The sequence below is a fragment of the Capricornis sumatraensis genome, chromosome 21 (assembly GCF_032405125.1).
Source record: "Capricornis sumatraensis isolate serow.1 chromosome 21, serow.2, whole genome shotgun sequence".
Classification (NCBI taxonomy): domain Eukaryota; kingdom Metazoa; phylum Chordata; class Mammalia; order Artiodactyla; family Bovidae; genus Capricornis; species Capricornis sumatraensis.
The window spans coordinates 25856333-25869921 of NC_091089.1; the positions used below are offsets into that span (position 1 = coordinate 25856333).

At 38.0% G+C, this 13589-nt stretch overlaps 1 protein-coding gene across 7 annotated transcripts in view; it reads left to right on the plus strand.

The window, feature by feature from the left end:
• NOL4 (nucleolar protein 4) overlaps positions 1-13589 on the plus strand; it is a 470394-nt gene that overhangs the window by 254127 nt on the left and 202678 nt on the right. For all 7 annotated transcript variants that reach the window (XM_068993684.1, XM_068993682.1, XM_068993685.1 and 4 more), the window contains one exon: positions 1212-1495. In XM_068993684.1, coding sequence (XP_068849785.1) covers positions 1212-1495 — 284 coding nt within the window. The remainder of the gene's footprint in view (positions 1-1211; positions 1496-13589) is intronic.

Consider the following 13589-nt stretch of genomic DNA (forward strand, 5'->3'; position numbering starts at 1 on the left):
CATCATTCCTTCCAAAGAAATCCCAGGGCTGATCTCCTTCAGAATGGACTGGTTGGATCTCCTTGCAGTCCAAGGGACTCTCGAGAGTCTTCTCCAACACCACACTTCAAAAGCATCAATTCTTTGGTGCTCAGCCTTCTTCACAGTCCAACTCTCACATCCATACATGACCACAGGAAAAACCATAGCCTTGACTAGAAGGACCTTAGTTGGCAAAGTAATGTCTCTGCTTTTGAATATACTCTCTAGGTTGGTCATAACTTTTCTTCCAAGGAGTAAGTGTCTTTTAATTTCATGGCTGCAGTCACCATCTGCATCTATGAATTCTATATAGAGTAGATAATAGAGAATATGTTAGAAAATCCGGGGCCATACTGTTAAGACAATATCAATATTAACATTTTAGACTACAGCTTTCAGTCTTTTTGTTTTTGTATTTATGTTTTCTTTTCACAAAATTGGGGTCATATTGACCACACCTTTCTGTAACTAGCTTTTTCCATTTAGTGCCTCTTGATTCACATTTTCCTGCATATTTAAAATGGGATATTGACTAATTACATAATATTCTAAATGTTCCAACATACATTAAGCCAAATTTCTATTTTTGACAATCTGTATCATTTCTAAAATTTTGTATTATTGATATAAGCAACACTGATTTCAGGGTCTTTTTATCTGCAGAGAGATGCTGGCAATAATTAAACCCCTTCGGCTTTAAAGCCTTTATGATGGCTGAGCAAAATTTCTGAGTACTTTTGATGTTTCAGATGCATATTAAGCGCCCATAAATCTTGTACTAGTATATAATCCGCTAGCAGGGTGGACAATGCTCTCATCAGAGAGTTTTCACTGAATCTGGACAGTCTCACTGAAAAACCAAAAACTACTTGCAAAATAATTGGCAATTTTTTAAAATTTACTTTTCTTTGAGATTGCGTTTGCAATTGAAAGGCTTATTTTGTCTTCAGATTATTTTATCTTCTATTTATTTTATACTTCACTTCTTGTGCCTACATATATATGCCTTCTAGGTTAAAAATGATACAGACTACTTCACAAGTTTGTTGCTAAGGATAAACTGCACATTATATGTAAAATTGGTTAGTACCATGCCAAGCTCAGAATAGGAGCTCAATAAATGTTTGTTGAAGTAGAAACTTATCAGCATATCAATTAAAATCAAAATATAAATTTTTTCTTTCCAACAGATGATTCTGCCACAGAGAGCTTCAATGGCAACGAGACTCTGGGGCACAGTTCAATTGCTTCAGGGGGAACACACAGCAGGGAGATGGGCGACCCCAACTGTGATGGCAAAGCTGGGCTGGAACAGGATGAGCAACCACTGAACCTGAGCGACAGTCCCCTCTCAGCACAGCTGACTTCGGAATACAGAATAGATGACCATAGCACTAATGGGAAAAACAAATATAAGAACCTTCTAATTTCCGACCTCAAGATGGAACGAGAAGTGAGAGAAAATGGAAGCAAGGTACGGTTATGTTACGATTTTCAATGAATTTTTAAGTTGGTCATGAAAGTCACAGAGAAATACGTATACAGGAAACAAAGATCATTGTCGCTAGAAGTATTTTAAAGGAAGCTCAACAGTGAGTTCCCAAGAAATCGCTAACTGTAGACACTGCATGTCCATGTTACATGAACAGAATAAATTTCAGGTATAACAGTGATTGAAAGGGATCCTTTCTCATGCAGAGTGGTAGGTTTTTATACATGGAATCACTTGATTTAATGTGCCTCACTTATATAATCTTACGGTGTGTCTTTGGGATTTTGTTGAGCTCAGATGTGAAAGTTTAACTCTGAGGACACAATTTGGACTATAAAAAGATCACTTCTAGTTTCACATGGATAGAATAGGATAGGTATATGTAGCAATAAAATTTCAATTAAATTCTTAAGTTTGCTGTAGAGACCTGGTACCTTTGATCATAACTTACTTCATGCACATAGACAAAACATGTCAGTTTTATGGATGAAACATACAGATTAAATAACTCCTTGAACAGTTTTCTCTAAATTGTATTATGCAAAAGACATGTGCAGATGTATTATCTACATTTCTAGATTCTTTATATTAGTATAAATTACAATCTTCCCCATTCCCAACGAATTTATTCATTTAAAGTGAAGCTATATTTCTATCATTTTGAGATAATTCATGTTGATCATTTTGCTCTATATGTTTTGATGGTATGCGTTTATACATTTGAGGATATTTATAGCATGTATGTTTTCACTCCCTCCCCTGCTCTCATTTCTAAGTTAGAGTTGTAGAATTGGTCTTTTGAAATAGATCCTAAAAGCAAAATGTCTTAATCTGGATTAATTTGTGAATTTGCTAAAGCATTATGCTTCCTAAATTGGCTCTATTTAAATCCTCTTGCCTGCCTGAGGGTGTGTTGTTTTATCCTCTTTTAAGTAAGTCACTAGACATTATCAGACACTTAAGCACTTTTGCCTGAGGGAGGCTGTTACAACTTGTGCATTGGTGAATGCACAGTACTGTCTTTAGTGGATTAAAGCCATATCATACAAACACAGATGATTTTATATTCACTGACATGAGAATCACTCTGTTATATTTTACAGGACAAAATAACCCTTAAGTTTCCCTGCCCTCCACATAACCCTATCTTTATAAAACTTATTCAGGAAATGTCCTTTTAATGCTATAAATCTGCTTAAGATTTTTTTTTTCCCCAAAAATCATCCAATGGTTTGCTCTTCGCGTTTCCCTCCTTGTTCAATATTACTATGGGAACTATGCTCATTAAAATATGTTCTTCCATTCATTAAACAGAATGAATTTACTTTTCTACCTCTATTAAAATGGGATTATGAAAACACAGATTGATTAACCTGCAAAGAGTAAGATAGGAAAAGGGCTCCAGAGAGGAGAAGACACCTCAGAGGAGGAATGTTTAATGGTTTCATAAAGGAACAACCTCTGCAGCTGACTAAGAAGTAACCAGAGAGACAGAGAAAAAATCAGAAGGCCATTGCGTAAGGAAGCTAAGTCCACCTTTCAAGAAAGAGAATGGTCAGCGCTGATGGACACTGCTGAGGAATCAAAGCAGATCAAGTAGAAAATAACTGAATTTGTAAGATAGTTGTGGCAGCATGTTGCAACCAGAATCCAGAGGGACTTTCTTCAAAAAGAATATATTAAATACCTGTTACATTAGCAGCAACGAGTAGATAGTAGAGACAAGGCAGAGAGAGAAGGGTCTTTATTCATAAGGCTGTGGATACAGCCACTAAGAGTATGTGTGTTACCGAGCCCAAGCTCTTATTGCTCACCAATAGAAGGCCAATAAGTCAAGGTACTGGGGTTAGGGGTAGAATTTTCATTTCGAAAGCCAGTAGACCCAGAAGATGGTGGCCTAGTCTCCCAAAGAACAATCTTACCCAAGGTAGAATTCAGGCTTCTTTTATGCTCAAAGGGAAAGGGGTGTGGTTGGTCACTGCAGACTTCTTTGTGTGGGAATCCTTTGTTCTTGCAGCTGTCCAGGTAGATCTGGTCACAGTGTTCCTCTAAACCCTCCAGAAGACAAATTGTATTCTCTGTTCTGCAACTTTTTATCTCTATAGGAATGAAAAAGTATCATACGTTTAAAGGGCAGAGGCTTGAGAATGCGTGATCCTGTATATTTCAGGCCATAGGCAAAATTTTTAACTTGTTCAGTGACTCAGTTGTTTCTGATTCTTTTCGACCCAATAAACTGCAACACACCAGGCCTCCTTGTCCTTCACCATCTCCCAGAGCTTGATCAAACTCATGTCCATTGAGTCAGTGATGCCATTCAACCATCTCGTCCTCTGTCGTCCCCTTCTCCTCGTGCCTTCAGTCTTTCCCAGCATCATGTCTTTTCTAATGAGTCAGCTCTTTGCATCAGGTGGTCAAAGTATTGGAGCTTCAGCTTCAGCATCAGTCCTTGCAGTGAATATTAAGGATTGATTTTCTTTAGCATTGACTTGTTTGATCTCCTTGCAGTTCAAGGAACTCTCAAAGGTCTTCTCCAACACTGCAGCTCAAAAGCATCAGTTCTTTGGTACTCAACTCTCACATCCATATATGACTACAGGAAAAACCATTGCCTTGACAAGATGGACCTTTGTTGGCAAAGTAATGTCTCTGCTTTTTAATACACTGTGTATGTTTTTCATATCTTTTCTTCTAAGGTGCAAGTGTCTTTTAATTTCATGGCTGCAGTCACCAAATGCAGTGATTTTGGAGCCTAAGAAAATAAAGTCTATCACTGTTTCCACTGTTTCCCCATCTGTTTCCCATGAAGTGATGGGACCAGATGCCACGATCTTCATTTTTTGAATGTTGCATTTTAAGCCAGCTTTTTCACTCTCCTCTTTCACCTTCATCAAGAGGCTTTTTAGTGCCTCTTCACTTCCTGCCATAAGGGTGGTGTCATGTGCATATCTGAGCTTATTGATATTTCTTTTGGTAATCTTGATTCCAGCCTGAGTTTCATCCAGCCTGGCATTTCAGATGATGTACTCTGCATATAAGTTAAATAATCAAGGTGACCATAACCAAGGTGACTTTGGCATACTTCTTTCCCTGTTTGGAACCAGTCCGTTGTTCCATGTCCAGTCCTAACTTGCTTCTTGACCTGTATACAAGTTTCACAGGAGGTAGGTAAGGTGGTCTGGTATTCCCATCTCTTTAAGAATTTTCCGCAGTTTTTTGTGATCCACACAGTCAAAGGATTTAGCATAGTCAATAAAGAAGAAGTAGATGTATTTCTGGAATTCTTTTGCTTTTTCTGTGATCCAACAGATGTTGGCAATTTGATCTTTGGTTTCTCTGCCTTTTCTAAATCAAGCTTGAACATCTGGAAGTTCTCAGTTCACGTACTGTTAAAGCTTAGCTTAGAAAATTTTATAGCATTCGTTTGCTAGCATGTGAAATGAGTTCAATTATGTGATAGTTTGAACATTCTTTGAATCTTCTTTGGGATTAGAATGAACACTGACCTTTTCCTGTCCTGTGATCACTGCTGAGTTTTCCAAATTTGCTGGCATGTTGAGTGCAGCACTTAAACAGCATCTTTTTTTAGGATTTGAAATAGCACAGCTGGAATTCCATCACCTCTGCTAGCTTTGTTCACAGCGATGCTTCCTAAGGCCAACCTGACTTCGTCATCCAAGATGTCTGGCTCTAGGTGAGTGATTAGACACCTTCATGGTTATCTGGGTCATGAAGATCTTTTTTGTATACTTCTTCTGTGTATTCTTGCCACCTCTTCTTAATATCTTCTGCTTCTGTTAGGTTCATATTATTTATGTCCTTTATTGTGCCCATCTTTGCATGAAATGTTTTCTTGGTATCTCTAATTTTCTTGAAGAGCTGTCTAATCTTTCCCATTCTATTCTTTTCCTCTATTTCTTTGCATTGTTCACTTAGGAAGGCTTTTTTATCTCTCCTCGCTATTCTTTGGTACTCTGCATTCAGATGGGAATATCTTTCCTTTTCTCCTTTGCCTTTCACTTTCTTCTTTTCTCAGCTATTTTTGAGGCCTCCTCAGACAACCATTTTGGTTTGTGCACTTCTTTTTCTTGGGGATGGTTTTGATCACCACCTCCTGTACAGTGTTACAAACCTCTGTCTGTAGTTCTTCAGGCACTCTGTGTATTAGATCTAATCCTTTGAATCTGTTTGTTACTTCCACTGTATCTTCGTAAGGGATTTGATTTAGGTCATATCTGAATGGCCTAGTTAGAGCAACAAAAATATGACAATAAGCAAAGCAGGGTCCCTGCTCTCTAAAGCTTAGAGTCAAGCAGATAAGAATTTCAAAGTGGTTATTATGTCCTTATTCTATAAGTAATATGATGGGCATATGGCAGGGTGACATGAGTGGGCAGATGTGGGGCACCTATAGAACCATGATGAATCTTTTTTTAATATTTATTTGTTTGGCTTTGCCAGATCTTAGCTGTGGCATGAGAGATCTAGTTCTCTGACCCAGGTTCAAGCCTGGGCCTCCTGTCCTGAATTTGAAGCATGGAGTCTTAGCTGCTGGAACATTGGAGAAGTACCATTCAGTTCAGTTGCTTAGTTGTGTCCAACTCTCTGTGACCCCATAGACTGCAGCACACCAGGCTTCCCTGTCCATCACCAACTCCCAGAGTTTAGTCAAACTCATGTCCATGGGGTTGGAGATGCCATCCAACCATTTCATCCTCCGTCATCCCCTTCTCTTCCTGCCTTCAATCTTTCCCAGCATCAGGGTCTTTTCCAATGAGTCAGCTCTTCACATCAGGTGGCCAAAGTATTGGAGTTTCAGCTTCAGCATCAGTCCTTCCAATGAATATTCAGGACTGATTTCCTTTAGGATGGACTGGTTTGATCTCCTTGCAGTCCAAGGGACTCTCAAGAGTCTTCTCCAACACCACAGTTCAAAAGTATCAGTTCTTCAGTGCTCAGCTTTCTTTATAGTCCAACTCTCACATCCATACATGACTACAGGAAAAACCATAGCCTTGACTAGATGGAACTTTTTGGCAAAGTAATGTCTCTGCCCTTTAATATGCTGTCTAGTTTTGTCATGGCTTTTCTTCCAAGGAGTAAGCGTCTTTTAATTTCATGGCTGCAGTCACTCTTTGCAGTGATTTTGGAACACCAAAAAATAAAGTCTGACACTGTTTCCACTGTTTCCCGATCTATTTGCCCTGAAGTGATGGGACAGGATGCCATGATGTTAGTTTTCTGAATGTTGAGTTTTAAGCCAAGTTTTTCACTCTCCTCTTTCAGTTTCATCAAGAAGTTCTTTAGTTCTTCTTAATTTTCTGCCATAAGGGTGGTGTCATCTGCATATCTGAGGTTCTTGATATTTCTCCTGGAAATCTTGATTCCAGTCTGTGCTTCTTCCAGCCCAGCATTTCTCATGATGTACTCTGCAAATAGGTTAAATAAGCAGGGTGACAATATACAGCCGTGACATATTCCTTTCCGTATTTGGAACCAGTCTGCTGTTCCATGTTCAGTTCTAACTGTTATTTCCTGACCTGCATACAGATTTCTCAAGCGGCAGGTCGGGTGGTCTGGTATTCTCATCTCTTTCAGAATTTTCCACAGTTTGTTGTGGTACACACAATCAAAGGCTTTGTCATAGTCAATAAAGCAGAAGTTGATATTTTTCTGAAACTCTCTTGCTTTTTCAATGATCAAACGGATGTTGACAATTTGATCTTTGGTTCCTCTGCCTTTTTCTAAAACCAGCTTGAACATCTGGAAGTTCATGGTTCACGTATTGTTGAAGCCTGACTTGGAGAATTTTGAGTATTACTTTACTAGTGTGTGAGATGAGTACAATTTTGCGGTAGATTGAACATTCTTTGGCATTGCCTTTCTTTGGAATTGGAGTGAAAACTGACCTTTCCCAGTCCTGTGGCCACTGCTGAGTTTTCCAAATTTGCTGTCATATTGAGTGCAGCACTTTTGCAGCAGCATCTTCTAGGATTTGAAATAGTTCAACTGGAATTCCATCACATTCACTAGCTTTATTTGTAGTGATGCTTCCTAAGGCCCACTTGACTTTGCATTCCTGAATGTCTGGCCCTCTGTTGGTGATCACACCATCGTGATTATCTGGGTCATGAAGATCTTTTTTGTATAGTGTTTCTATAGTATTCTTGCCACCTCTGCTTCCCAGACCATGGTAAATCTTAAGAAAGACTTTATAAAAAGTGATGTCAGGAATAAGTGTGAAGGGCAAGAAGTGGTGATTCACAAGTAAAGGGTTATTCATGATAAAGCATGTTTTGAGGCCTAAAATAATGAGAAAGTTCGCTAAGCATGGAGATTGGCAAGGAGCTCAGCATGGCCACAGCAAAAAATGTGTGAAGGAATGGAGGATAAAGGGGCTCCATCATGAAGGCTTTGTAGGCCAGTTTAAGGACGTGAATTGCATCCTGTTGGTAGTGCTTTGTGAAAGGTTGTGGTCAGCTTAGAATTTTAGAAAGATTATTCTGGCAACACTGTAGTGGAGCCATAGCATAGAAACTATGGAAAAAAGAAATAGTTAAGAGAGCTATTGTGGCTTTCCAAGAAAATAATAATATAGAGACACAGTAAATAAAAATAATGAACATTATACTATTGTACATTTGACATTGTGTTTGCAGGAGTACCATATACAGCTTCATAGGTTGTGTATTGAGAGTCCCAGAAACTCCTGGGAGTGTCTTTCACATAGATTATGATATGAGTGACCTCTTTACCTCTGTACATTTCATTAAGATATACATTTTGTAAGAATGGTGTCTACTTTGCTTACTACAGTATGACCTGTTGTTTAGTTGCTAAGTCATGTCCAACTCTTATGCGTCCCCATGGACTAGCTCACCAGCCTGCTCTGTCCTCTGTCAATCAGATTTCCCAGGCAAGAATACTGGAGTGGGTTGACGTTTCCTTCTCCCAGGGATCTTCCTGACCCGGGGATCGAACCTGGTTCTCCCTCATTAGCGGGCAGATTCTTTACTGCTGGATCACTGTGGCTAGCACATGGCTTAATATCTCGTTACATAGTAGTTTCTCAAATATTTTGGATAAGTAAAGGTTTCCTAACTGTGGGAAGTAAAACAGAACATTTTAGTATGACTCCAGGATTTGAGGCCTGGTTGCCTAAGTGAATGGTGATTACATTTACTAAGATTTGGAATGAAAAACATTTGAAGGAAGCTGTGTTGACATATAAAGTTTATGATGCTTATGCGGTATCCATTAGAGATGTGTAATAGGTATGGGAACATAATGTTTCAGCTTAGAAGACACATCCAGGGTGGAGAGACATTTGAGAGATTTCAGAGACGTGCTGCCTAAAACTTTTGTGGTTGATAAGATCACTTCAGAATTATATAGACTGAAAAAGAGATGAACTCAAAATATATCCTGGAGAATATCAATCCATTAGTAACAAGTGGCATGGAAGGAGTTTGTTGGGGGGAAAAGAACCCTAAAAGAAAATGAAGGCAGCCAGTTAAGAAAACCAGGTATTTTAGAAGGCAAAATACAGGGCATTTAAAAATTAATGTAAGTGGTTAAATGGGGGTAATCCTTAGGTGAAGTGACATAAGTATGAACTTGGAGGACATTTAGGAGAGTTAAGGCTTATAGTAGGGTTCAAAACCCATGGAAAAAGAAGAATTAGCAAAATTGGTGGGAAACTGGATTTATGTTAGTTGTAGAGGCTGGACAGGGAAGCGGAATCATTTATTACATTTATTTTATTTTTATAATATTATTTTTTCATCAAAGTATAGTTGATTTACAATGTTGTGCCAATCTCTGCTGTATAGCAGAGTAACTCAGTTATACACATATAGAGATTCTTTTTTTATATTCTTTTCCATTATGGAAATTTATCACAGGTTATTGAGTATAGTTCCCTGTACTATACAGTAGGACCTTGTTGTTTATCTATCTTAGATATAGTTTATGCATGCTAATCCCAAACTCCCAGTTGTTCCCTTTCCCCACTCCCCCAGGAAAAAGACTGTGGAATTTTGCTTCAGGAATTCTTGCAATCAAAATCCAAATGCAGAGAACCTCAGGGCCGTCAGATGATCTTCATACTAAAGGTTTAGCAAAACTCATCTGTTCAGTGTTACCTTTTTAGTCCTTAGGACTGTTCCATCAGTTCTAACTAGATTTGTAAAGTGATACTATTGCCAGTTTCTTCATCCAATATTTTTGAGGTTAGACTCTGTTTTACCTTGGAAGATTATAAAAGCTTAATTATATAGTGTCTCTGAGAAACAGATCAAACTCACCAGTGAGTTTGATATTGACCTATTTCACAATTTTGTTATGAAGAATATCAAACAAAAATGATTTAAAACCTTCGTGAATAGAATTGCTTAGAAAAATAGCTGAACTGGACTAGGGCATTTACAAATTGTTTATTATTATGCAAATTCACTTAAGTAGACTAGCAGAGAATCATATTAGTCAATCTAAAGAATAAAATTATTACATGAAAAGAGTTTAGAAGATATTTATTTTATACTTGCAGACAGTCCCATTTTTAAAGGACAGCTAGTAACATTAACAGAGAAGACAATGGCAACCCACTCCAGTACTCTTGCCTGGAGAATCCCATGGATGAAGTAGCCTGGTAGACTGCAGTCCATGGGGTCGCCGAGAGTCGGACACGACTGAGTGACTTCACTTTCACTTTTCACTTTCATGCATTGGAGAAGGAAATGGCAACCCATTCCAGTGTTCTTGCCTGGAGAATCCCAGGGACAGGGGAGCCTGGTGGGCTGCTGTCTATGGGGTCACGCAGAGTAGAACACGACTGAAGCGACTTAGCAACAGCAGCAGCAGTAACATTAAAGCTAGGGAAAAAGTAGAAATGTTTAAGAGCTTGTAAAATACAACTCACGAGGAAGCATTAAGGGACTAGTTATATGAAAAAAGAAAGGCCAAGGAAATCCAAATCTAGATACAGTGTTTTAGTCGCTCAGTTGTGTCTAGCTCTTGCAAACCCATGGACTGCAGCCTGCCAGGCTCCTCTCTCCATGGGATTCTTCAGGCACGAATACTGGAATGGGTTGCCATTTCCTTCTCTAAAATCTGGATATTGATATGTTTAAAATTATTAATAGATGAGAACAGAAACAAAATTAGAAATCTAAAGGAAAGAAATATATAAATCAGAAACATATATCATTGATATTTTTTAAAATTTTCTCTTAGTATTTGTGACCCAGCTGCCTTTCACTTAATATGGTAACATATTCTGAAACAATCCCCAAAAGAATAATGTTTCAGGTAATAGCAGCAGTAGGAAAGTAATTATTGTTTGAGAGTTAACATGTTGCTATAGTTGCTACATATTTAGTTTTTGGCTCAGTTCCCAGGATCCTTCAATCTTCACTTTACTCAAAAATATTTTTTTCCTCAATGTGGCCCATGTGACATTATTTTGTCTTTCCTTTACGTTTTTACCAAAATGGATATTATCATTCAAATTAAAGTTTATAAAGTACTTCACAGAATTATCATTAATAATTGTTAGGTGATTTTATTTAGATACAATGAAAGGAAGCAGTAGGTTTTTTCAAAATATTTCTTTGAGGGGCTTCCCTGGTGGCTCAGTGGTAAAGAATCTGCCTCTGCCAAGGCAGACCTGTGCGATCCCTGTTTCAGGAAGATCCCACATTCCGCAGAGCAGCTAAGCCTGTGCACCACAGCTATTGAGCCTGTGCTCTGGAGCTCCCCAGGAGATGCAGCTAGTGAGCCCATGTGCTATGATTACTGAATCCCACGGGCCCTAGAGCCCATGTTCCACAAGAGAAGCCATCGCTATGAGAAACCCTTGCACTGCAGCTAGAGAGCAGCCCATGTCACAACGAAGACCTAGCACAGCCAAAAATAAATAAATGAATAATATCTCTTTGAAATATTTAGGCATAATGAGACTGCCTTTTGAAACAAAGGAGTGATGGCTTGACTTTTGGAACAGTATTATTTTGTTCTTTGTCATGTGGCTATATTCCAGGTCATTATTGTTTTAATTTGATGATTTTCAATTTCCGGCTTCTGGGTTCTGTGTAGAGATTTTTGGCCCAGATGTGGTTTAGAGTAGAAGCAACAATATATATTCAGGAAATGTTCCTCACAGGTGGTATGCCTTATGCTGAGTGCCTGAAGGACAAAGAGGACAAAAAGAAAAAAAAGTGTCTAATTTTAAGAACTCACATTTTAGCCAGAAAAATAGATGCATAAATAAACAGGTATGTTACAATACGGAAATTAGTTGTACATGAGAATGCCTTCTAGGCCTATTAATCTTGCCTGGGGAAGTTCCCAAGTTAATTCTTTTTTTTTTTGTTTTGTTTTTTTAAATTTTATTCATTTAATTTATTATTTTGGGGGGCACTGGATCTTCATTGCTGCTTGCGAGTTTTCTCCAGACGCAGTGCACAGGCTTCTTACTGTGTGGCTTTTCTGGTTTCGGAGCAGACTTAGGCACATGGGATCAACAGTTGTGGCACACCAGCTTAGCCACTCCAAGGCACGTGGGTTCTTCCTGGACCCATGGGTGGAATGAACCCACATCTCTGAGGTCTCCTGCATTGGCAGGCGGGTTCTTTACCACTAGTGCCACTTGGGAGACACTTGTGTAAAGCTTTCATATTCATGAGTTAAACAACTCATCCTATCAGATAAGGAGAGCACATACAATCACCAGTCTCCTTGAAACAGAAGGACATAAAATCTAGTGGGTGTTAAACTATTTCACTGAAATTAGCTGTATAGTTACTCAAGCTGTCGAGCCTGGTATTGAAACCAGATCATCTGAAACCCATGTGCCTTTCACTGTGCCCACACTGAATGACGCTGTGTGAGATCAGTTTCCTTTATGGACCACATGGTGACTATGATGGGCAAACAATTCAAAGAGGCAGAAATCCAGTCCCATTAGCAGATAGTTACTTGATAAAAGGCAAATACTTGCAGTGATGTTTCTTATACAGATATATATTTTTCTCTTCTATATGAATTGTTTTACAAAATGAAAATAATACACCAGATGCCTCTGCTGAAAACATAAGCAAGTCTTCAAAATATACATTTATTGTTTTAGTGAATTGAGTGGAAAAATAAATGGGTAGCTGAGTTGGAATGGGTCTTTAAAAAGCCCCAGGGTAAATTTTAAGCTCAAGTTTTTATTGCTGGCTACCAATTTAAAATAGCATTGGTATAATAATATAGATAAAGTATATGTATAAAATACACATTATTGTATTTTTATTCTTATCAGTTGCATAGATCTCAGATATGTTCCTTATTGGGCATATTTTTTCCTTCTATTAGTATATTTTTTAAAATCAAAAGATATAGAAGAATGATTATGATATAATTAGTTTTGTTGTGTCTATGCTATTTGTAATCTAAATTTAACATGTACAATGCTTTTGTGAAAAAAGCTGCTTGCCTTGCTCAGAGACTGTAAAATTAATTACAGTATAGAAAAATAAAATAATCTTTAAGATTGGGACTCACTTCAAAAAAAGAAGAAAAAAAAACAGGAACCAAGAAAAGTCCTACTGACTCCTACCACCCAAATTAGTGTCCTTTTGAATTCCTATGCTGTCATGCTTACCATTATGTATGCTTATATTCTTTGTAAACTATCAGAGAGATGGTAGAGCCACCATTTTTGAGTGCCTACTATATGTGTTTTACTCCGTGTTAGTTCATTTCACCTTTTTTATCTCAGGAGAATGGAGAAGATGAGGGACCTATATGATTTATATCCAGAAATGTGCTAAGTGAAGTTGATTTTTTAATTCCCCATATGCAGCAAAATATAAATTTTAAGTTCCTTTTTAAACATTTAAGAGTTCAGTTGGGTCAATACAAAGTCTCAACTGATCCATCAGTTCCATACATTCATCATAATCTGGTTAAAATGACACATTGTAATTTTGACCAAAAAAACAAAAAACAAACGGGCCAATAGTTACCATTGTGTTTATTTGATGATGGCAATAAACTACTGGTCAATAGCTCAAAAAGAAATAGGAGTTTT